The 26,525-nt window shown below is 38.3% G+C and overlaps 1 protein-coding gene across 1 annotated transcript in view; it reads right to left on the reverse strand.

Moving 5' to 3' along the window:
• Positions 1-7,172: 7,172 nt before the first annotated feature.
• The window catches only part of si (sucrase-isomaltase (alpha-glucosidase)), a 173,275-nt gene continuing 153,922 nt past the window's right edge, over positions 7,173-26,525 (reverse strand). Inside the window, exons 46-48 of the mRNA XM_041804892.1 lie at positions 23,435-23,484; positions 17,733-17,903; positions 7,173-7,575 (exon numbers count right to left, since the gene is read on the reverse strand). Coding sequence (XP_041660826.1) covers positions 7,498-7,575; positions 17,733-17,903; positions 23,435-23,484 — 299 coding nt within the window. The 3' untranslated portion in view covers positions 7,173-7,497. The remainder of the gene's footprint in view (positions 7,576-17,732; positions 17,904-23,434; positions 23,485-26,525) is intronic.

A 26,525-nucleotide genomic window follows, 5' to 3' on the forward strand; every position in this document is an offset into this window, starting at 1 on the left:
GAAAATAACTTTTGTTAGAAATATATTTAAAATGGGTGAAAAATTGCTTAAATTAGTGAATAATGGCAAAAAACGGTGGAAAAGGTGCTGAAATTGGATTTTTGAAGAACAAAAATGGGTTAAAAGCGGCTAAAATTAGAAAAAAAGTGTTAGAAATAACCAAAAAATGATTAAACAGGCCAGAATGGGCACAAAAACAATGGATTATAAAGTGGCTGAAATGGCTTTTAAGTGTAAAAAATTGAGGGAAATTAAGTGGATTGGGATGAAAAATTGATATAAACTAGCAAAAATGGGATAACTGGTTAAAATGGGCAAAAAGGGTGTAAAAAGTGGTTAATATTGGCAATAATGGGTAAAAAACAGTCAAAGAGTGGCAAGAATGGGTCTAGAAGTGACAGAAACAGGCAGAAAAAAGTGGTTGAAATGGTTTAAAATGGACACTAAGGGTTTTAAGTGGCGAAATTGTGCTTAAATTGGCAAAATGGTGTCAAAGAGTGATGAAAAATGCTTAAAATTTGGTAAAATTGGTGTAAAGTGGCAACAGTGTAATTTTAAAAATATTCTTAGTGTTTTTAAGGCATCTGGAGGCCCCCTGTCGGTGTCTCGTGACCCCCCAATGGGGTCCGGACCCCAAGGTTGAGAACCACTGCTCTACAGTGGTTCTCAACCTTTTCATCCAGCGACCCCCAAAGTAAAGGTGCCAGAGACTGGGGACCCCCACTGTACCTGAAGCTGGTTGAACACAGCCATAAACATTCAAGAATAGTCATGTGCAGACAAGGCCGTCCAGTGGGGGGCCTTCTGGGGCCCAGCCAGACTGGGGGCCCACCATGGAGGTCAGCAGAATCATGGTCCTTTGTAAAGTTAAGCTGTGAAAACCACATTTCATATTTAACCTGAATAACATCCTCTCTTCCCATGGTAACGAATATCTTCATTCAAGTGTGCCATAGTACATCCTTCTAAAAAATGTAAACCCCTGTTCTTAAAAAACAGAATTTAAATGGGTTAAAAATGACAGAAAAATTGGTGGAAAAGGTGGTAAAATTGGATTAAAAAGTATCAGAAATGTAAAAATAAGATGAAAGTTGCAAAAATTTGATAAACTGGCAAAGAAAGTGGTACAAAGAGATTAAAAAGTGGCAGAAATGGTTGGAAATGTGTTGAAATTGGATTAAAAAGTTGGAAAACATGGCTTAACCAGCAAAAATTGGTTAACTGAATCAGAAAACTGGGCAAAAATGCACATAAAAGTGGTAAAGAGAGGTTAACGTTGGCAATAAGGGGTCAACAGAGGACACAATAGGAGGAAAGTGGCAAGAAATCGTTTAGAAGTTACAAAAACAGCCAGGAAAAGTGGTGGAAAAGGTCAAAAAATAGATGGAAATGTAACAAAAAGTGAAAACAAATGTGTTAACATTGGCAAAAATTGGTGAGAGAAAGTCATGATAACAGGTTAGAATTGGGCAAAATTGGTGGAAGTGGCAAAAGTTGGAAAAAGTGGCAAAAAAGATTGAAAAAAAGTGGTCCTGATTTTCATAACAAGTGCATCTTTATTGATTTGCCATGGATTTCTGTTTTTATCCGTATCTTTATCGTCAGATGATAATAACATTAATGATATTTGACCATGTTCCTGTTTGAGGGGATTCTTTCCTGCCATCACATGTTCTGTAAAATGATAGTGGAGTTTTACAGAACATGTTATATAAAAACACAAATGTATATGCTTTGCTAGCTCAGCTTTGCTACCCCTCCTTGCATGATTTTTTCTTAATGAAAAGAAAAAAAATCCTACATTTTGGTCCTCACTTAGATATCAATGAATGATTCCCCCCCAAACACACACACACACACACACACACACACACGATATATGGGTACCAAAAAGTTGTTTGAAATACAGGAAAATTTCCCTGTTAAATTTTCAGGAAATTTCATTGATAGATTTGGGAATATATCGTTGAAAATTTTGTAAATTTTTGAGAGCTTCATAGGAAGTATTTTGCTTTGAATTTTTTGAGTATTTGCATGAAGAATTTGGATTTATTTTGGATTTTCTGAGGATTTTTTTTTTTAATTTTCAGTCATTTTGTGTTAATTTAGGAAACACGTTTGTAATTTTGGGGAAATCTTATTATACTTACTGTTGAAAACTTTGCCTCTAAATTTTAAGGTATGATCATGGAAACTTGGGACATTTTTTTTCTGGGGGGGGGGGGTTGATTTGGGAATTGGTATTCTTTGAAATGTCTAGAATTTAATGGAATTTTTAAGGAATTTTTTGATATATTTGGGAGAATTTTTCATCATTTTTCAGGGAATTTTCAGGAATATATTTGTACATTTTGGGTAATTTGCTTTGAGAATTTGTCAGGAATATAAATAGAATTTTTTTGGGGGGAAATGTTCAATGAAATGTAGGCTTTATGAAAAAATGTAATTGAAACGTTTGAGGATTATCTAAAGAAATGTTGGCATGGTGGCACTTTAAAATAATATGTTTTTCAGAGCTTTTCACAGATATTTTAGCTAGGTTCTTTGAAATTTTAGGGATTCGTGTTGATATTGGACTTCAGTTTTGGTCAAAATTAATTCCTGTTCAAAGTCAAGGCTGAGCTTTCAAACTTATGAGGTCTAAATTATCCCAAATAAGAGGGAGAAAATAAAAATGCTTTCCAAACAAAAGCTCAGTTCTCAGGAGGTTAAAGGGACTTACAGTTGTGACTTTAAGTAAAGATTAAAATGTACACATTTTATTGACTAGAACTAGAGTAAACTATAAAGGTTAAAAATGATGTTTCTATTCAACATGTGTAGATTTACATCAAATCCTGTTTTATTCTTTTATTTATTTATTTTTTTCATCACAGAAGTGATCTTTTTCCTCATCCATGGCACCTCTGTGACCCACTAACTGAATGGTGACCACTGGCTTATGCTGCAGGGTTAGGGTTAGAGACGTAATGTTCATATAGTGATGAGATACAGTCAGGAGTCTGTGTATTGTGTTTGCATGTTCTTCCTCTTTTTTTGGACTGATCTGCTGTTGTTAACAGACTAATGGTAAAAAGTGATGAATATTTGGTGCACCACTGGTCGAGTGGTTTGAGGCACTACCCATGCACGCGGGCAGCCTGGGTTCGAATCTGGCCTGTGGCCCTTTACTGCATGTTTCACCCTACTCTCTTCCCTCTCTCCAAGTCTATCCACTGCCCTTCCTCTATCTAATAAAGACATGAAAAGGCCCCAAAATAAATCTTAAAACAAAAGTGTTAGATAAATGATGAACCATGTCATCTCTGCACATGCCCACACCAATAAAGCACACATAATATACCACTGTGAGACCCTGAACTACAGCAATGTTATTAAATATGCTTAACACTTTAAGCTGCTCTTAATCATCCCACCTTGTCCTCATGCTGGAGAGTGGCAGACCTGCAGGGTATCCACCACAGCATCATGCATCTCTCAAATCAAAGCATTTCCAATTATCAGGAGCACACTTCTGGAGATGCTGCACGCGGCTCCGTCCACTGGCCATTAGTTCTGGCTGTTGGTTATTTTATTCAGGACACCTGTTCACCCTGTGCACAGCAGTCGGTTTCCCCACTGAAGCCTCTATGCGCTCGAATAAAGGCCAGAGCAATCTCATCACAGTTCTTTCTCTGCAGGTAATGTGCAGTAGATGCAAATTAGGTTAACATCTCTTTCCCTTGGATTCAGTGGATGATGGAGCAGTAACTACAATCTGAGAACATGGAGTGAACTAGAATGGTTCTAAGAGGGTTTCACTGATTTTAGGGAAAAAGAACAAATTATACAAAGTAATTAAGAAGAAAAACATTTCTTAGCTGTTCATTCGAGTATTCTGAACTGATAAAAAGTCATAATTAGTTAGACAGAACTTCAACATCAGTTGTATTGATTGTTGTTTAAACTTCTTATTATTTCTTCTGACTTTACAAGTGAGTCCTCCTGAGTGTTTACTCAAAGCCCCATCCATACATTATCTGACCCTTTATGTGGGGTCACATAAGGGCTGGATCTGATCCCAGCTGTTAATCAGCTAGAGGTGAGATAAACCTGGGGTGTTCCCCAGCCAATCACAGAGGTGCCATGTACAGACAAACCAGCAGTCACACTCACACCGATGGGCAATTTAGACTCACCAATCAACCCAAAGAGTTTCTGGACTGCGGGGTTAAACTGGAATACCTTAGAAGAGCTCACCCATGCACATGGAGAACATGTAAACTCCACAGAGACAAGACAGGAAATAAAACCAGAAACCTTCATGCAGGGGGCGACAGCGCTAACCACTGCACCACTATGTAGTCCATATACCTAAAGATGCCCCTTCAATTGTTTAAATCCATGTAAATCCCAAATTCCAAACAGTTGGACTGCTGTGTAAAATGTAAATTAAAATGCAATGATTTTCAAATCTCATAAACCCATATTTTATTCACAAGAGAACATAAAAAAACATATCAGATGTTGATTTGACCATTTCATGAAAAATATAAATTCTGAAAAAAATATATAGGGATAGGGCCATGTTTACCATTGTGTAGCATCCCCTCTTCTTTTAACAATGTCTGTGAAGTGTGAAGACCAGCTGCTGGAGTTTTGGGAGAGGAATACTGTCCCATTCTTGTGTGATGTAAGATTGTAGCTGCTCAGTGGTCCTGTTTTTTTTTTTTGTTTTTTGTTTTGTTTTGTTTGGTTTGTTTTTTTGCCAGATTTTTTCCTTTTATGATGCTCCTATTCTTTTCTCAGGTGTAAGGTCTGGACTATTGTACTATGAAGCCATGCTGTTGTGATGTATGCGGTACGTGCACAACCAGGCATACACTGTGCGATTTCAAGTCAACCATATGATGGTCATGGCAGAACTCATACTGTGTGTCTGAATCGCTTACAATGCACAACCATCATGCTCGATTTATGTGGTCGTGCCCGACTTGAGTCCTCAGACTGTTTGAGTGAAGTCAGGATGGACTGTGACAGAAATACGCAGAGTTTCTTTTTAAAAAAGTCTCACACTGTGGTGAAGTGTTTCTATAATTTAGAACGTTGTCTGACAGTTTACAAAAGGAAAAATACCCCAAAGATGTTTATTTTGCTGTTTCTGCTCTGACTGTGGGAGAGTCTAGAGTCGTAACACCAAAATATCAAACATGTCAGAAATCCATCCGACCAGTTGGGAGTAGCTCATCGACCATAGTCAGGCCGTGGTCGGCTCTTGCACCCTGTCGTACACAGCACATCAAATGACTGAAAGTCAGCCCAGTGTCAAAGCGAGTCATGCAACTCAAAATTTGCGGCACAATCGGACAACAATCGCACAATGTATGCCTGGCTTAAGCATTGTCTTTCTGAATATGCAAGGCCTTCCCTGAGAGACATGTTCCGATCTTACAGTATGTGGCGTGCAACAAGATAACCAACAGAGCACACCTTTACTGAAAGACACATTTACCAACTAGAAAAGCAGAGAGCGCAGACCTCCGCCATTAGCCCTACCTCCCAATAGTGAAGAACCCTTCAAAAAATGCCTGGATCCATCCCCATGTGCCCCCCACCATGGCATTTGCCGATTACTCCCTCCCTGGTGGGGTGAAAACATGGTGAGGCAAAGCATTGGCTTCGCTACGGGTGCCAACAGATGCACCCATTGACTCACTGAATGACTGAAAGTCATGGTAAAGGGTGAATATTCCTCTGTTCCTCCCAGCATTGAGAGTATTCTCGCTGCAATTCACTCTGTCACTCTGTTACGCTCCGACTCGTCTCCTCGACCAGGCGTGTGTCTTTCAAACTCTATAAACTCCAAAACTTTGAATAGTAACACACCCAAAAGTTGCTGCTGGGATTGAAGTTACTCATGTCTGCCATCTCCTGGTGTAAAGTGGTAACAGCGCAGACCTCCGCCATTAGACCTATCTCCCAATAGAACAGAATCCCTTAAAAAATTCCTGGATCCAGACGGTGATGCAGATCAGTCCCAAAATCTAACCAGTTCTTTTTTTATGCCATTTCTGACATGTCCTGAAAATTTCATGAAAATCCGTCCACAACTTTTTGAGTTATGTTGCTAACAAACTAACAAACAAATAAACAAACAAACAAACAAACAACAAACAAACAAACAAACCCACCCAATCACATAACATCCTTGGCAGAGGTAATAACTCATAACTACAAACCTTGCACCATCAAGCACAGCTTAACAGCAAGCAAGCAACATATGCCTAGCTCTTGCTAGCCTTATACATCCATTACAATAGCAATTTTGGTTCAGTTTCACTGAAACAATCAACAAGTTGCTCCTCCATTTCTGTGGTCCGTCTAACTTTATGATTTACGTCTGTTGCCATGGCTGTGTTTGCTGTGCTTCCTCCCTCAGTCACCTTGCTTCCTGATTGACTTCCATTCTGTTACACAACAATCCAGAGAGTGCATGCTCAGCTTTCTTCAGTGTTCCCTACACAACAGGATTTCAGACTGAAATACTTAATATGCTTAAAATGTACTACTCCAAATTGATTTTAACACAACTCACACCACAGGAAAATCTGACAAAAATAGATAATCAGACCACTGAAAGGCTACAGATATTAGAACAGCAGTGGAGGAAGAGACACTGGACTGTTTATTGCCTATGCCTTTTTTTTTCCTCCAATGAGAAGAAAGTGTCTTTTTCACACCTTGGTGTGAAGTGCTGCAAGGACTTCTGGGAAGATGAATCCCTCAGGCGTCATGGCTCTTTGTTTAAGATTGGCCTCCAAAACTTCTCAGACTGATGCTTCAAAAGTGGCTCACTAATAGAGGAGTTTAAATGTTTGACCTGATGATGTTCAGTGTTCCTGAATAAATCTGGAGTTCTTTTGTAAGACCTGAAAAAGCTTCAAAATTCACCAGTGGGGCTCTAACAGAAATACTGTATGTGGTAAAAGAAAAATCTCTTAAGCCAGTGTCTACCACACACCTTGTTTCAGTGATCTTACTAAAAACACATCCAGAAATCTTTCAAAATGCTGGAACCTTGAGGGCTAATCGATTGCTGAGTTTAAGGATTCATTACTGCGGCACCATTTAGTGTAACTCAGTTACAAAAAGAGACAAAAGAAACATTTTTTTCTTACAATAAAGCACTTTAATGGTTTTTAGTTTTATGTATTTGGTAGGGAAACAAGAACAGTCTGATTGTCTCACTCAGTCCAGTTATTTAAACAACAAATGTATATTCTGTCTGCAGTCGGTGTAATGCAATGTTACACAATATTTGACATGACGTGAAAAAATACAAATAAACAGCCTTAATTTGGCCACAGAGAAACAGGACATGAAAATATAGGCTCATCATTTAAATTCCAGCAGCAAAGAGCATTTAATTTAAATCACATTATATCAAATGGACCATTATGTACAGGCAGGCTTTCAGAATTATTCACAAGAAGCAAAACACAAGAAGAACTTGTTTGTTTAGGCGCTGGTCCTCCAGGTCATGGTGAAAGTCTCGTGCACAGGAACAGACTTTGAAGTTGCATCAACAATCAGCTCCTGTAGACACAAAGAAAAAAAGAGAAAACCATAAATTTCACATGTCGGCAGGTTTCCTGACATCCTACCTTCCTGGTTTAAAGATATTGACATGTTGAAGATGAGGGTTTAGTGTAAACAACATGAAAGCCTGCCACACCACCAACAATGGCACGTTCCCTTATTCCCCACTCTGACTCATCTACTCTCTAGATTCTCCTCATGTGCTGTAGGTCGTGGCTCTCATGCAGGCAGTCTGAAAGCCCCAACTTGTTAACAAGAAGACTGAAATGAAAATCAAGCTGTGATGCTGACAAGATGTGGCCGCCTCGTTCTCAACTTGAAATGGGCTTTAGATGAGAATGAATACTGAACATTACATCCTTATCTTTGACACTTTTCAGAAAGTACATTGTGTAGTCTTACAGGGGAGCAGTAGGAGTATTATTGCCTGAATTTCTGGCTCAGTCTAGCTTCGGCAGGACAGTAGCAGGATTTCAGTTTTTCAAAATAAAACAAAAGCAGTGAAAATTCATTTCTAAATGACTAATTCATCGTGATTAATAGTCATGAGTAATAAAAATACTGACAAAAATAATCCCAGTCATTCTGGCCAAAATTGTCCATCTCTATTGGTAGTTCCACTTTTTATCAGCTTTTCACCACTAGATGTAAAAAAAAAAGGAGAGTAGTCTTTGTTGAGAAGACTTCTCAATTCAAGAAAAAGTACAAAGCTTCAACTCTGCATCTTTAGTTGGGATTTTTGCAGTTGGTTTGCACCGAGGTAAGCTGTTTTGAAAAGAAAAACGAACAAGAACTCGAACAATCAGATACAAACTCTCTTTTGTCCCGTGTGCAATTAATGCTTTGGACTTGCACAACCCCTAAATGTTCTTTCCTTGTGGTGATGATGATGATTTTAGTGTTTTTTAGAATGACCTTATAGGATATGTTGATCATTTGATAGTTTTTACATTGCACATTCACTTGTGAATGTTCTTTTGTGCACTTTATTATGAAAATTTCTCATCAGAATTGGAATATTCTTTCTTAATCAATGTTAGTAACATGATACTACTATGATGTAGCTTGCTGATGTAAACTTGTGTGTTCTTAACTGTTCTTGTACCACTATCTGCTCAGCTAAAATGATTTCAAATCTTTTAAAATGGCAACCAAAACCAGAAAGATGTGGAAGAAAATGGAAAACTACCATCCAAATGGATCATAGAATAGCCAAAGAGGCAAAGAGTCAGTCAATGATGAACTCCAGGATGGAGCCCAAGAAGGTCTAAAGTTACCTGTGAGCACTGTAACAGGTGAAGATGCCTATGTGAAGCCAAACTATTGGCAACAAGCCTGCATAAAGTCCAAAGATGAGGTTACAAATGAAGAGGTAACAATTTTCCACTGGCCTGAAGAGAAATGGTCAACATTTTGTGGACTGATGAGAGCAAGACTGCTATTTTTGGATATAGGGGTGGCACATAGTTTGTCAGACGACCCCCAAACACTGAATTCAAGCTACAGTACCCCGTGAAGGCAGTGAAGCATGGTGGTGCACGCATCCTGATATGGGGATGTTTTTCTTACTTTGGTGTTGGGCCTATTTATGGCATACCAGGGATCACAGATCAGTTTGAATACATCAAAGACTTAGAAGAGGTCATGTTGCCTTATGCCAAAAAAGGAAATGCCCTCGACACGAGTGTGTCAACGAGACAGCGAACCCAAACACACCAGTAAACCAGCCCAATCCCAGGATGTATGTGAAATATATCCATGCACTACATGGAACAGTCAAGTTAGAGTTGAAGAGGTGTACTTAATAAAGTGATCGGTGAGGGTATGATGGAAGAAATGACGTGCACAACTTGTTCTGTGTTTTGTGACTTCCTTTAGGATTGAGCTCTACTGAATTTGACGGATATGAAAACGTGGGGAACATCCCTGAATGTCCCCTGAATGTAATTTAAAAGGGAGTAATCCCATTCCCCTCCTGTCATACAAACAGCATGGGTCCCTGGTGAAGTTAAACAAGTCTGGGCTTATCCATGTGATGAGATATTGTAAATGACAGCATGAAAGGGCCCATAAAGGTTCAGAATGAAACATCTTGTCCTGTACTCGACAGAAATAGCTCTCCTATCTCACTGTATTTAAATGACACAGCAGCAGCTGCTTACCGCTCCTTTCAACTTGTTACCCTATCAGACAATACTTAAGGAGATGAATGGATTGTCTCGCACTGAAACACCACTTATTACCATGCGCACACAGTGTCACCCTCATCCCTTCGCTCTCCATCTCCGTGCCCTTCTTCCCGCTCTCCACCCATCTTTCATTCTTCCTGTTTATCTCCTTCCCCTCTCTCTTTCTCTCTCCATCTATTTTCTTTGTCCTTCCTTCCCTTCGTTCTGAAGACGGACCGCCTTTCTGTCTTTTCATTATTCTCTGCCCACCCGTGCATGCCCGACACACACACTCTCGAAATCCCTCTGTCATTCTGACTTTCTTCATCTGCAATTCTTACCGTCTCTGCTCGCTTCTCCCCGTCTGTCTGCTCCAAGAGCAGTATAAATCAAAGGGCTTCCCGGCTTTTTTTCACCTACGATTATTTATGGAGCTGCTGCCGCAATCATTTTCATGCTCCCGATAAGTGCGCTGAGTACAGTACACAACCTAGACGGGAATATTTTATCACAGGCCAAATGAGAGAAGAGAACACATGCTATCTTCTTAAACTCGGCCTTTTATTCTGCTTTACACTTGTTGGAGCAAACCTCTTTGACACCCGTCCTCCATATCAAACAACTATTAAGTTGACTGTGAGGCAGTTCTCCACGCTTCTATACAGGTTTTTCTTCCCCCATCTTATCCTGGCATGACCTGAACTCAAGTACTTTGTGATTTCAGTGTTTACAAAGAATTATCTTCTATTCTGTCACTGTCTTGCCTCATAAAAGCCGAGTCTTGACCTTAGCTATCATTCTGGATAGCATTCAAATGACTGAAATGTCCTTGTGCCTTGAAAAGAGTGCATTTACGCCAATTTTAATATCTTAAATATGATCCTCATCCCTGTTTTGATCAAACTCAGGATATGTTTTTTTACATGTAAACTAAGAAACAAGGTTATTCATATCTATGCTTGCATAACTAGTTACTTCTATTGTCTGATTACGTCATCTTATTTGTGCAGGCATCTGTGCGGATTTTTTTCTTTTCTTTTTGACACTTCAGCTATTTCTAATCTGAGAAAAATGAGACCACAGTGGCTTATTGCAGACATTTAAATGCCAACGTTATGCTGCAGATATGGCGCATCAGGCAATGACTGCCACTGCATAAGAAAACGACAGCCAGTGTGGATATGCAGACCTCAACATCTTCTCCCATTCTAACTTCCAGTTGTATTTAAGTTTTTTTCATTCCCAAAAGACAAAACTCAGTTCTTCGTCCAGGCCTAAGACCCACTTGTTTGTTTTGCCGATGTCTCACTTGGCTGAAGTGCCTGAAAACTGGGTACAGCATATTTTTTCATTGACTAAGCCACCCTGCAAAAGCCAGATTAGTGGAGGGCTGCAGTGATGGTTGTCCCTCTGGAACTTTGTCCCATCTCCACACAGGATCTCTGGAGTTTGGTCACCTCTTTTATTAAGGCCCTCCTCCACTGATTGCTAAGTTTGGCCGGACTAGCAGCTCTTGGAAGAGTCCTGGTTGTGCCAAACTTCTTCCATTTGAAAACTATATGGCGGCCACTGTGCTCTTGGGAACCTTCAGTGCAGCATTTTTGTAGCCTTCTCCAGAGCTGTGCCTGTCAACAGTCCTGTCTCTGAGCTCTGCGGGCAGATCCTCTGACCTCATGGCTTGGTTTTTACTCTGACATCATCATCAGCTGTGAATCTTTCTATAGAGCAGGGGTTCTCAACCTTTTCAGCCCGCAACCCCCAAAATAAAGGTGCAAGAGACCGGGGTCCCCCACTGTACCTGGAGGTTGTTGAACAGCCATGCACAGTCAGGAATAGTCGTTTCCAGACAAGGCTGCTCATAAGGGGGATAAAGGGGGAGAGCTTTCTGGGGCCCAGCCAAATGTGTGGGGCCATGGAGGTCTGCAAAATCATGGTCAATTGTAAAGTTAAGCTGTGATGTCCTTATTTTATATTTAACCTGAATAATTAGCAATCTTAAAAAAAAACAAAAATATGTTTTTATTATTCTTTTGTGCCTTAGTAACTAGCCTTCTTAAAAATTTAAATCTGTTTTCTTTAAAACGGTATTAAAATGGGATGAAAATGGCAAACATTGGTGGAAAGGTGTTGAAAGTGGATTTTGCAAGAAGCAAAAATGGTTCAAACTGGCAAAAATTGGTTAAACAGGCAAAAATGGGCATAAAACATAATGAAATATTTGTTAAAATGGGCCTTAAAGATGGTTAACAGGAAAATGAAAATGGAAAGAATTGGTTTAAAAGTGGGGCAAGGGTTTAAAATCGACAAAAATGATCATTAAGTGGCAAAAAATGTTTTAAAATTGGCAAAATTTGTGTGAATTGGCAAATGTATAATTTAAAAAATATTCTTTTTTTAAGCATCTGGAGACCCCCCCTCAGTGTCTCGTGACCCCCAGTGGGGTCCCGACCTCAACACTGATAATCACTGCTATAGAGAGGTGAGTGCCTTTCCAATTAATGCCCAATCAATTTAATTTACCACAAGTGGACTCCAGCCAGGGTGTAGAAACATCTCAGCAAAGTCAAAGAGAAATAGGAGAAACTTCAGCTAAATGTCAGCTGTGTTGTAAAGAGCTCAAATACTTAGGTCAACATGATATTTTTTTTTCTTTATAAATATTTGCAAACAAAAATCAAAATTCTGTTTTCATTTTGTCATGATGTTGTGAGAAAAGAAAATGTAATCGACTGTAACTTTAGGCTGCAACATAAATAAATAATAAAAAAAGAAAGGTTAAGGGGTTATGAATACTTTTTGAACACACCATTTTTGCTGTTAATCAGTCTGAGCACTTGAATTAAGTTTGTCAGGGCCAGTATCAAGGCTTGTTTTCTTGTGGATTTCTCCTCTCAGAACAGGAGCTTATCCCCGTGGGTGAAGTCAGAGTATGGTTGGCATAACCAACTACAAAACTGGGACATAACTGGTTTAGCATCAGGTCCCACTACCTACCACCTCTTTGAGACAAATTTCTTAAACTTTGCAATAATAACCAAGTTTTGACCTGAGATGGAACAAATATGTGGCAGATCAAGAAGATAGAGACCTTTCCTTCAAAATAAAAGCTCATCAGAGACTTTTTTCCCCATAATTTTTATCCTAGCAGACATCCGCAACCCAATGAAACTGCCTTCGCAACCCACGTTGGGGTCCCCAAACTGCCAGTTGAGAGTCAAGAGCCTGGAGGTTATGTATGTGCACCAATAAAAAGAGGATATTTTTCTCAAAGGTGGCAGCTCTGGCTCAAATCAAGCCTGTGGCTCCTCTTTTGCACCTAACCTCTTTCTTACCTCCTGGTTTACAACACTATTAACTGTCCTAGAAGGCCCAAAAGAAAATCTAAAAGAAATATTAAAGCTGTCAAAAGTTGGGATTCAATTTAATGAATTAATCACAAGAAATAATGAAGATTAATCACACTTTGACATCATCAAACAACCATCCATTGCCGCTTGGCAAATTCAGTGCCAAATATTCTCTGTGTTCTTATTTTCTATCGTTTTTATAAACTGAAACATCAACACCATCTAACATGATGAACTAAACTCTTGATAACCTTTGGGGTTTTACATCAGATCTGCCTGCAGGTTATTAAATTATAAATAAATGCAGTATAAAAACTGTCACTGAAAAATCATCATTAAAAAAGCACAGACAGAAACTCTCAGTGACTTCTTGATGATGTAACTGAACATGGGGTTTGACCTTGACCCTCTTTATGAAAACATTGAGGAAAGTCAATCACAAACACAAGAGATTTCCACAACAGGCGATGCAAATGTGTTAATTTTCCTCAATAAATGAGAGTTACCTCAGGAACTGAGAGGCATTTTGGACATAAATTCATCATGTAGCAGAACCCTAACAGGCCACATGGCTCAGCTACGAGAACACCACTCCCCACCATTCTCTCTCTATTTCCACTCAGCCATTGGAGCAGATGATTGAGAGCCAGAGAAGGGAAGTGACGATCATTTTACATGAGCGGCCTCCAAATCGGCGTCCTGACTGGAGTCTTTATTACAAAACAACAGTGTCAGGAGGGATGCAGAGTTGATTACAGCTATTAGATGACACAGTGTGGCTCAGCAGGGGGCGGGTTGTGAACCTGCTGTTTTTTTTTTTTCTTCTTTTTTTGTCACAGTGACAGTTTTTGACAGGCAGAGGAATGCTCCATCAACTTGAAAGCTGTTTGTATGTATTTATAAATTGAGTGCATGCAGCGATGAGAGAGGCTCGCTGGGCTGTGATATTAACGTGTAAAGTGAACTATTACATGCAATGATTTTATGCACGTCAGACAGTGATTAATATGTTTATCTTCAGGTTACTCAAGCAAAAATTTAGCTGAGCGTATTTCTGGGCTGAATATGAGTAACCTGACACACCGGATTAACCGTTTCACATTTCTACAACATGGGATATATTACATAACATCCCATATCCATGACATAGGCATGCACCGAAGTGTAAAAGAGAGCTTCAGAGGAGACAGCTTTAAAGTGTATATGCACAAGTATACACTGAGCCATATGCAGGAGTGCATGTACAAAATGACTTACTGACAATCTATACGGAGCAAAAACTAGAGTGTTGAATTCTCAGTGTTAATCATTTTGATTTTAAGTGTTATTTAAACTTCATTCTGAGTGGAATTGCCTTTAGTAATGGGATTATTGGGCTGTGTTAAACCAGTCAGTGTTAATCCAGTTCTGTAGAGAGTCAGTTCATTTAAAGGGATACTTCAACATTTTGGCAAATTTGTCCATTGCCATAATTCCTATAGTCTTAGTAATAGGTTTGTTATCTTCAGTTGTCGGTGCAAGCTGTTTTTAGATCGGCCGCTGTCAAGTTCGGACCTGCTGTGCCAGCTCAATGTAAGCAGACGGTATTCTGGCTTTCCCTCATCAAACTCTTCAAATACACAATCCAACAACTCCAAAACGCTCTCGTGGACAAGTTGTCACCTGCACATTCACCATGCTATGAAATAATAACATAATTATGTAACATTACGATGCAAGAAGCAAATACTCAGACCTATTTCTTGAGTAAACCACTGGGCGGAGTGACACAGTGCAGCAGCCATGCCTGGAGTGTAGTTCCGGCTTTGCATTTAGCTTAAAAACGTCTCCGTCTCGCAATGTTCCATGATGTTCCATATTTCATGGCGTGGTGAATGTACAGGTTACAACTTGTCTTAATGAAGGAGGGAGTGCAGATTTTCAACTGTGCTCTAACTCTACATCTGTCTCTTTGCCACAATCCGTATTTTGCCACACTTGTTCAATGTGAGGTGGCAATCTCAGTAAAATATGAAAGGTGCTTGCCACTGTTTTATCTCAGAGTGGAAGTTAAATCAACACTGATGTTTTTGCTGTGCACAGTGTTGAATAATTCTGGTTAAGTGATAACGTAACACTTTAAAGTGTAAAATGAACACTCAAAAGAGTGGTTATTACAGACTTTTTTAGTGTTAGATTTAACACTCTCAGTGTTAATTTAGCTCTGGTGATTTTGCTGTGTAATATACCAGTGCTCACACAATAACAGAGTTCAGGTTAGCCACTTTTGCTGTGTAAGTTATCCCCTTAAGATTAACTCCAACTGTTCTCTGTTAAGCTTTTACTTTGAATTTGTGCTTTTTAAACTACAGTTACTATACTTACGTTCAGATTCAATCATGCTTTGATAGTGGAAGAAATTAACAAAGTTTTGGCAGGTAATGAAACTAAATTTACCAAAGACAACAAAGAACTTGTTACGGATCAAAGAGTTAGAAAAATATTTAAAGTGAAGTGTAGAAAAGGCAAATGTATGAAGTCACAAGAGGCAAACAAAATGCAAACTAAAAACTCATTTATTCAGCCTGGCATAAGTAGTACTTTATAAATTTATGGTTACAATATTAATGCATCATTATTACCTCCACCAAGGAGGTTATGTGATCAGCAGGGTTTGTTAGTTTGTTAGTGTGTTAGCAACATTACTCAAAAAGTCAGAGACGGATTTTGATGAAATTTTCAGGAAATGTCAGAAATGGCATAAGGAAGAACGATTCCATTTTGGGACTGATCTGGATTACTGTCTGGATCCAGGAATTTTTTTAAAGGATTTGTTATTATTGGGAGATAGGGCTAATGGCGGAGGTCTGCGCTCTCCGAGTGCTTTTCTAGTTTTATTCTACTTTGCGTGAAATGTGGGCGCCAGTTCTGATCCTTTCTGTCTGAACGGGACTTTGTAAAGAAACGAGATGCTAAATGTGATTATTAGAGCAATTTGGAGATTAAATATGTAAACTTTGACCATCTCATTTGACCCCATCTCAGACACTGAGATGGGGTCTCTAGATGGCTTAAAAAACTAAGCTCATTTTTTACATTACACTGTTGCCACACCAATTTTGCCAAATTTTAACCTGTTTTCATCACTTTTTCCCTCCAACTTTATCAATTTTAACACATTTTTGCAACTTAAAAACCATTTAATGTCCATTTTAAACACTGTCCACCACTATATTTCTGCCTGTTTTTGCCACTTCTAAACCAAATCTTGCAATTCTCTGCCTTTTGTTGACTCTGTTGGCACATTATTGCCACTATTAACCCCTTTTACCACTTTTTAAGCCACATTTCACAATTTGATATGCCAATTTTTGCCCGTTTCTGAGTTTTTCTGCATTAGCTGAGCCTTTTCTTGCCAGTTAATATCAATTTTCATCCGATTTCACCAAATTTCAACCTATTTTTGCCACTTTAACGCCATTTCAGCCACTTTTGAATCCCCTTTTACCCCCTACTATACCCATTTTTGCTACTTCATTTCTAATGTATTTTAATTCTGTTTTGAACAAAAGGATTTACATTTTTAAAAGAGGGCTACTTACTACACAAATGAATTAAAATGTGTTTCTTTGATAAGATTGGTTTTTATTCAGGTTAAATATAAAATAACACAGCTTAACTCTACAATTGATCATATTTTTGCTGGCCCCCAAGTTTGGCTGGGTCCCAGAAAGCCCCCCCCCCCAATTCTTGAATATTCATGGATGTGTTCAACCCCGATTAGGTACAGTGGTGGTCCCCGGTCTTTGGCACCTTTATTTTGGAGGTCGAGGTGAAAAAGTTGAGAACCACTGGTCTAGATAACCTAGACAAGCATCTCGCTAACTTTATTAGCATCATATCAAGGAGTTTTAACATTTCTCAATTTAGTTTGTGGGGTTGCTGAAATTCTTATTTCACTAACTAATCATCTTAAAATATGGGAATTATATTGATATTACTAGGAAATCTCTAATTTTGTTTTAAGAATTAATAATAAATCAATAAAGAAAGAATTACCTCCATGACACATTGAGACAGCAACTTTAAAGCACTGATGTTTAAGGCATGTCACGTTATTAGTTCCACGACTGGAGCAACAGGTACTGAACATTACAGAAAATATCAGTTATAAGTTTTGCCTTATAATAAATGATTGACACAGTATTAATAAAAGTTAATATTTTTTGCTGTTGACGCTTAATCCCCTCAGTAAGCCCATGAGGGAAACACATTTTTACTGTTATTGTTACTGTACCAGAGGCTCCACCCACATTCATAGCTACAGTAGATCCTCAGGTGGATAGACTTGCAATCATTCAAAGTTTTTAATTAATATTTAAAAAAAAAATTACTATTATATTAAGTTAATGTCTTCATTTGTTTACTGTTTTATTCCTTTGCTTTTAAATGTCTCATTATTTTCATTGTCTGTTTTTTATCCACCCATATGTCTAATACAAGTTCATTAAATCATATCAGTGTGCATTAATTTCTAAATCATTTGTGTGACAAACAGGAATGTTAAAGGAGTAATGCCTTCATTTTGGTCTGTCCTAGTGATGAATATAACAGTCAAAGTCCTGGGACAGGTTTCACGTTTCAGACTAAGCGTGCTCACCTGAGTGTCCAGGTTGTGCGTCGGGGTCAGTGAATGCTCCGTTCCTTTCCCATCTGTTAGAGTCACATGAGTGATGTTAACAGAACCTGCACCCCAGACCTTCACCTCACCCAGGATGAGATGGTCAGCAGCAGCCAGGCCGTTGTGCTCGATCTTACTGGTCAGTTTTTTCTGGAAGAGAAAGTGACACAGATGGAGAGGGATATAAGAGATTAATAAAAAATAAAAACGCAATGCAGAATTTAATTGATTGATGTAGTAAATTTTGGTTGCTGAGTTAGAGCCATTTAATAAGAGGCTTTCTCCATATTCAAGTCCACAGCCAGGAGGGTTCAGAGGGTTCGGTTTTTATTTTATTCTTAAATTAATAAATGTCTCCCTCTAAGAAACGATGGCTGCCAACAATTCTAAACTTACCCAACAAAATAATGAAAAAATAAAACAAACTAATAGAAATCCTTGTTAAAATCACTTTCACCTATGACTGTGTTCAAAAATCCACGACACACCTAACTGCTGTACGTCATAAACTGGACAGTAGTATACATCCTACCACACTAGGATGTATACTAGACTGGACAGTGTTTTTAGCTGTGAAACAGGAGTACCCTGGTCCCACAATGCATTGCAGCTCTCCAAACTACTCAGCAGCGGAATCTGTCTTCCAGCTGACAAGCAGCATTAATGTAAAAGTAATCAAATAGTAATATGCTACAAATGTAGTTAACTAATATTCAACTATGTACCTGCATTAATAATGAATATATGTTTATTAACCTTGAATTCTATTCATGCAGGTCCTAGCTTGATGCTAGCTTTATTAAAAAAGCAAGGACCACAAATGCACAATGGCAGGCTGTAAGAGGGAATAAAAGTAAGTGGCTATAATATCAAACTTTATACGACAACGTCAGTCAGAGGTTTGACCTACAATTTCTCATGTCTCAAGTCTAATTAAAGGTCACATATTTTACCCTTTTAAGACAAGTTCATATTGGTCTCAGAGGTCCCCAAAACATGCCTGTGAAGTTTGTTGCTGAAAAGATACTCCAGTTTTGGATTTTTGTATGTCTAAAAACCTTCTGGTTCAGGCCTGCTCTGAACAAGCTGTTTCTGTGTCTGTAGCTTTAAATGTTAATGAGCTGTCTGACTCCACCCCTCTCAGGAAATGGGTGTGGCTCTCCTGATCCTCCTCTGAGCCGATCAGGAGAGGAAGGCGGAGCTTTCTTCCAAGCGGGGAGGGCCAACCTGGGGGCGGGGCTTACTCCCCACATAGCATCATGAGGAGAAAATCAGAGAGCGTGTTTCAGCACACATTTTCTGAAAGGTGGGAATGTGGACAGGGCAGGGGCACTTTTTTTTGTTAGAGAAGCCTGAAAAACTATATTTTGCATAATATGTGACCTTACAGCTTAAAATACTTGTGCAATAGCCATGAAGATTAAAAAAATGTTCTCTTTTCTGATTTCCGTGCAAAATATGAATAAGTTTGTTCTCATACAATAACCTAAAAAAGACAGCATGCACCAAAGGTTTGGGACAAATGACAGTACACTCAAACGCAAATACAGTGTTAATACAAGTACAGTATTATAACCTCTATCTCTTTGCTTTTTCTGTCAGTTCCCTGCTGGAGACGTGCACATTTGAGCTCTCTGATCCTCAGTTTATCACAGTAAAACTACAGAAATCTAAGCGGGTAACATGTTGTAAAAAATGGTCTTATTCTGAAGGTCCGCCATAGAGCGCTACATGAACACACCCTCATGAACACACATGTCCACATCCAGATAGCGATCCAAAATGGCATACGATGAGCTAATCTGCCAGGCAGCTCCAGCCTCATTGCCTAACTTATCCTCATCTTCTCACATCTGTCTGTTCAAACACACACCCACTCCAACATGTGCACACGCACACTCTTAGGCTCTCTTTCTCGCTCTCTCCCCCCTTCGCTGTCAGACAGTGTGCCTGTTTTATCGCTGTGTGAAATTGCTTTGGAATGAGCCTGATGGTAGGCAGAGGACAGCCACAGATGTTTGGCCATGCTAGGCTCTGTGTGGGTACGTGTGTTCTCTGGATGTGTGCATGGATCCCCGTTTGTGTATGTTTGAGTCTGAATGGTTGATCACTGATGTGAGACTGTGGGCTTTTGCTTGGCTAAAAGGCACGTAGGGCTGGGTTAGTCCCATTAGTGCCAGTGATTTGGGAGTGTCTGTCATGTTTGACTCAGAATGTGATCAAACTGGTGCACACTTGCTTCTTAATTAGCCACATGACTTATGCAAATGCAACACGTAGGGCTCTTTATCAGCTGCACTGAGGCACAAACATAGGCACAGTTAAATGTTCTGTAATTCTTTATCCATATTCAAATGAAAGATAATATCAGAGTAAAAGCACATATGATAGGGTGGCTTTCTGTCTGTCTTAGTCTGAAATTGCACCCTTTTATCTGCTGTTTAGAGCACATCCACCACTGAATGATACATGATTACAGCCTCTCATATTCAATCTACTACTGAGGAGTCTTGGTCTCAGCAAAGGGTCTGTTTTCACCATATTTGGAGTTATATTTTTACTCACATTCAAGCCCAAAGATACGGTTGTTTTGTGAGTTATTTTGGCGCCGGGATTTGCGCTCCTGTAATTAAAGCCACACAATTTCCCTTTGTGCTTGTGTTTATGATAAGAGGTTGTTAGTGCAGACAGAGATATAAGTGCCAAAACATGCACCACAAATGCACTCTGATCTGCATAAACACAGCCACAGCTGCTCCAATCCAATCACCTCCATGTGAGCGAGTTCTTTTGGAGCCATAAAACACGAAACAGGTGCGTGCACAACAAAAGCCTCACACCTGCTGAATGTGACATTGTGACTTCATTAGAGATGTTTGCTTGTGGATGGCTCAGAATTAAAGGCTTTTACTGCTTTGATGGAAGGATTTGACTGCATTGAAACCTGCCTAAAACACTAAAACTAAATACAGTAAGCAGTAGAGGTGTAAAACACTTGTTTCACTATGTATGGTGGCCCAGAAGTTTGAAACAGTTTTTTTCTTTTTTTCTTTTTTTTTTTTAAGATGTATTTTTAGGCCTTTATTAGTTAGAGGAGGACAGTGGATACACTTGGAAACAGGGAAGAGAGTAGGGAGAGACATATTGGAAATGGTGCAACCCGGGCCGCCGGCGTACATGGTGCATGTGCATGAAATAATAACGTATAATTATGTAACATTACGATGCATGAAGCAAATACTCAGAACTATTTCTTGAGTAAACCACTGGGCGGAGTGACACAGTGCAGCAGCCATGTCTGGAGTGTAGCTCCAGCTTTGCATTTAGGTTGAAAACATCTCCGTCTCATAATGTTCCATGATTATTTCATAGCGTGGTGAATGTACAGGTCACAACTTGTCCACGAGAGCGTTTTGGAGTTGTTGGATTGTGTATTTGATGAGTTTGATGAGGGAAAGCCGGAATACCATCTGCTTACATTGAGTTGGCACAGCAGGTCCGAACTCGGCAGCAGCTATCTAAAAACAGTTTGCATCGACAACTGAAGGTAACGAACCTATTACTAAGACTATATGGACGAATTTGCCAAAATGTTGAAGTATCCCTTTAAAGGGTTGTTTTATTTATATTTCATTTTTTAATATTCTTTTGTATTTTATTCACACAAAATTGCATTTTACAGAACATTGTTGAAAATGACAAAACTAATTTACATTTTACAAAAACATGTTGGCAAAAGACAAAAAAAAAAAAAAAAAAAAAAAAAACTCATGTTAGGGTTTCACCATTTCTGATGAATTGTCCTTCGTAAAAATTATCAGTACAATGCAATTTTGTTTTATCATTTGGAAAAGGTTTTTTTTTTTTGTAAAATGTTAAATTGTTTTGTCTTTTTCAACAGTGTTTAGGAAAATGTAAATTGGTTTTCATTTGTAAAAGTGTTCTGTAAAATGTTAAATTGTTTTGTTTCCATTTGTGAATGTCTTTACAAAATGGCAATATTTAGTAAAATTTAAATTTCTTTTGTCATTTGTAAAAAAAAAAAGGTTAAATTATTTTTCAATTGTGATTTTTTTTTTTTTGTAAAATGACAATGTTTAGTAAAATTTTAATCTTTTGTAATTTGTAAAGATATTTTGTGTTCCACAACTTTGTTGTTCCTAATTTTTTTTTCTTTTTTAATATTAAAATGTTTTTAATAATGCCAATGTGTTTCAAACTTAGTAAAAGTTTTCTGATAATTTCATTTTGCAGACTTTATAATTTTGTTTTCCTTTTATTGTAAATGTATTTTATAAAGATGTATTTTGTCAGTTATAAAAGTGTTTTATAAATTTTATTTTATTTTTTCATTTGTTAAATTTGTTTCATTAATTGTAAGCGTTTTTATAAAATAAAAATGTTTCGTCAAATTCAAATCCCTTTTCTCATTTTTAAAGGGGTTATGTGTTTCACAACTTTGTTTTGTAAAACTTTCGTCAAAGCGTTTTGCTTTTGTAAATTTAAAAAGTTTTTTTTGTTTGTTTTGTCATTCGTAGAAGTGTTTGGGTTTTACAACTTTGTTTTGTAATTTTTTGCCTATGTAAATTGTTTTATAATATATATATATATATATATACATATATATATATATATATATATATATATACAGCGCTTAACAAATGTATTAGACCACCTGTCATATTTGTCTCAAAGACCATCCAGCATCATGAAGTGCTTTAATGCGGACTCCTTCATTTTCAGTCAGCTCTCCATGTTTTACCATTTTGAACAGGAATGAGGAATTTCAAACTGAATTCACCCAAATTTGAGCCGGCTCACTGGGCTTCTCTGAGAAGTCAGAAATGAATCAAGTATAACATTCAACCACTAAAACTCATTTTTCTGTTCAGGAATGCAAGTAAATAACTATAATTTGACATATTAATCAAGAAATAGTAAAATGATTAACAATTTTTTTCAGTTTTTTGTAAATCAGTACATTTGAAAATTCATGGATAACAATAATAATTATATTTTAGCATTAAAAATATGATTTGGGTTAAAGAGCTTCTACATATTGGTGTATTAACCATTGCAGAAACATAAAAAGGGATTTAGGTAATTACCAGTACTGTTAATTTAGGGCAGCTGTGGCATAAACCTTACTTTGGTTAGGGTTAGGGTGGTCTAATACATTTGTTAAGCACTGTATATAAATGTTTTCGATAATTTTAAAATTTATTTTAAGCTTTGTAAACTTGCTTTGCTAATGTAATTTTATATTGCACTTCAAGGCCACCAAAGTCATGATATGAAACAACATTGATATTATGGACAATGAAGGGAAATTTACTACATCACCATTTTGGTTGATCTTAAAGCTGAAAAACCTCCATTGTAAAAAAGTTAAACTACTTTAAACTGATTATAACAATGTTTTGCCCTTATTGTTTAAAACATATACTTTTGTGTAATTGCTCTCTAGATGTCAAAGAAAAGAGTCCTAAATCTGAGATCTTAGTTCCAGAGGAAAGTCATTACTTTGTAAAACACGTTCATCATAAAACATGATCTTTGTGCTTATGCTTTAATAGTTATCTTTTAAATGTAATGCCCTCTCTATCCACCTGTCTGTATTAATAACAACCATGATGGTAAAGTTAAATGTAATGAGATGTTAAGGTAGACCCTGAACTCACCGCTGCTGCTGTAAAGGTGGTCAGCAGGTATTGCTTCTTCCCAAACGTGTCTGAGGAAACAAAAAGAGTAAAAGGGTGAGAAAAGGGAATAAAGAGAGAGAGAAAAAATCTTTTTGAGACCATCTAAATGAATCGTAAGTGATTAAATAAAAGACCTTATGGAGTGGTGAGGAGTTATGTGCATGTTTAAATGTATTCAAATGAATGGACGACCACCACTACTACTGCAACAAGTCGGCTACTTCTAAACACACAACTTCTACTAACGCCTAACTTTCATACACAAAGCATTTACTCAGTTCTTTAATGTGCAGAAGCGGACATAAGAGGAAACACTGAAACCCATACAAAGAAAAAAGACCAACAATATCAACGGTACAATTAGTAGAATTCACACATAGTGCTGGGTTTATTTGTGTACTGCATCAAAGTACTTCAGTTGATATCATGATTTCATTGATGAATTTCACATAATGAGGGAGAAAATCTGTTAAAAGTGGCCTTCCTGGCAAAATTCATCCATGAAACAAAAACGTCGGTTTGCTATTTGGTAAATTCACCTTAATGAGTGCATTTTTAATTGAAAAGGCTCGATTCAAAACATGAAGTAACCACAGAGGTGAATGGAGCTGAGCAGACCTGGGTGATCATCATGAAGCTTATAGGCATAATATCAAACTAGTCTTAAATCAGAAAGATAAAAAAAAAACAGAAAAAACAATGAATATTTTTTTCAAATGATTCAAAATTGTATATTTTACTAATTTTTATGAAAATAAATGAATAAATGCATTAAATGTAAAATAAAAACAGTCGTTTGGTGAGATTTATGCTGGAATCAGAGTAATCACAAAAGCTGTAGAAAGTGAGTCTGCACACAAATTTTGCTGGGCCCCTGACAAACCCAGAGAATGGGCCCCTAACAAACCCAGAGAATGGGCCCCTGACAAACCAAGAGAACGGGCCCCTGATAAACCTAGAGAATGGGCCCCTAACAAACCCAGAGAATGGGCCCCTGTTAAACCCAGAGAATGGGCCCCTGACAAACCAAGAGAACGGGCCCCTGATAAACCTAGAGAATGGGCCCCTAACAAACCCAGAGAATGGGCCCCTGTTAAACCCAGAGAATGGGCCCCTGACAAACCCAGGGAATGGGCCCCTGACAAACCTAGAGAATGGGCCCCTGACAAACCCAGAGAATGGGCTCCTGATAAACTCAGAGGATGGGCCCCTGACAAACTCAGAGAATGGGCTCCTAATAAACCCAGAGGATGGGCTCCTAATAAACCCAGAGAATGGGCTCCTAATAAACCCAGAGAATGGGCTCCTAATAAACCCAGAGAATGGGCTCCTAATAAACCCAGAGAATGGGCCCCTAATAAACCCAGAGGATGGACCCTCTCCAGTTATGATTCATGGATGGTATCAAGCGTGTTGATTCAGTAGCATTGGTGCTAGCGTCCTGGCTAACTTTCCTCATTTTGGAGCTGAAAAGTATGTCATACTTTTCATTGGGTTCTAAGGTTGAAAGTATTTATTTGTGCCACCTAATAACTTCTTTTCCCACCCAATTTTGCCACTATTATTCACCACCTTTTCAAAATTTTGGGCCCTTTTTGCCCTTTTTTACCCACTTTTGCCTGTACACCACTTTACACCATTTTTTTTTAAACCAATTTTCATCCCTCTTTATGACCCTCAATATTTGCATATTTTAATGAGCCTGTTTTTGCTCATTTTAATCACATTTGTGAAGCCCATTTTGTTGCCAGTTGAACCCATTTCTGACCATTTTTCCTGCCTCAGTTAACCCATTTTTTGCCAGCTTAAACTACTTTTTCATCCCATATCACCAAGTTTTCCACCCTTTTTGCCAATTTAAACCCAATTCGGCCACTTTGTAATTCATCTTAATACTTTTTATGCTTGTGTTGCCACTTCTAGCCCATTCCTGCTACCTTTGAGATCCCTTTTCTACCATTTTTGTTGCCATTTTAACCCATTTTAATACTGTTTTGAAGAAAAGGAGTTGACATTTTTAAGAAGACTACATACTCCAGCACAAATAAATAATAAAGATATTTGTTTTTTTAATAAACAGATTTGCAGGGCTGGGACAGAGCTCCTCCTACAGGACTAATGCTTCTCCATTCACTCTTTTGCACTTAATTTACATTTAAAATACACACCATAATAATCATTTACCAAATACTAGAGGCCCACCTATAGTGACTTTATCTTGGGGCCCCTTGGAGCTTGAGGCCCCCACTGGCTGCCTACCCCTGCCTGATGATAAAACTGCCCATATGTGTGTTGAAGAGTGAGCTGATGTGACTTTCTGTGTCAATAAATGATCAGTTGATGAGTTGGATAAGTGAGTGAGTCATGTTGTAAAGAGCTGCATCATTCAGTGAATAAACCACTGGGTAGTTTAATGAATACGAATTTAAAAAGTCCTAAGAGTGACTGCCAGACTTACCCACACTTTGACTCATCACACAGCATAATCTCAACTAATTATCAGTTTAAAAAATGAGTAAATAATTCAGCCGAACCACAGGACTGGTTAAGTGAATGATGCTGAATGAATGAGTGGATAAGTGATGAATGAGTGACTAATGCACAGTGTGACTGACAGCGCAGTGAAAGCCTCTGAAGTGAAACTCAAACATGCAGAACTGGAGAACAGCAGATAATACAGGTAAGCAGGAGAGGCAAAGCAAACAAGAAAGACATAGCGAGGCTGGGCTGCAGACAGGCAGCGAGACGCAGACGAGAGAAGCGAGCAAGCAGATAAAAGAGGAGTGATGGAGAGCATATCTCCAGGCAGCGACACGGGGAATTACTGTAATAGTTTCTGTCACTCCCCTTCTCTGTCATCCCTCGTTCTCTCTCTATCTCTCCCTTCCTCTCTTTGTCCCAACACAAACATGCCTTTCACAGAGGAGTGCATCTCTCTCAGAGGCACTTCAGAGGCCGATTCTGTTCGTATATCAGCGTATGAGAGAGAGAGAGAGCGGCTGAGACAGCAGAGAAGCAGCTTTGATGTAGTTTTCTCTGTCTGTCTGATAAAATCAATGAGGAAATTCAT

This window comes from Cheilinus undulatus, linkage group 2 (genome assembly GCF_018320785.1).
Source record: "Cheilinus undulatus linkage group 2, ASM1832078v1, whole genome shotgun sequence".
Taxonomy (NCBI): Eukaryota; Metazoa; Chordata; class Actinopteri; order Labriformes; family Labridae; genus Cheilinus; species Cheilinus undulatus.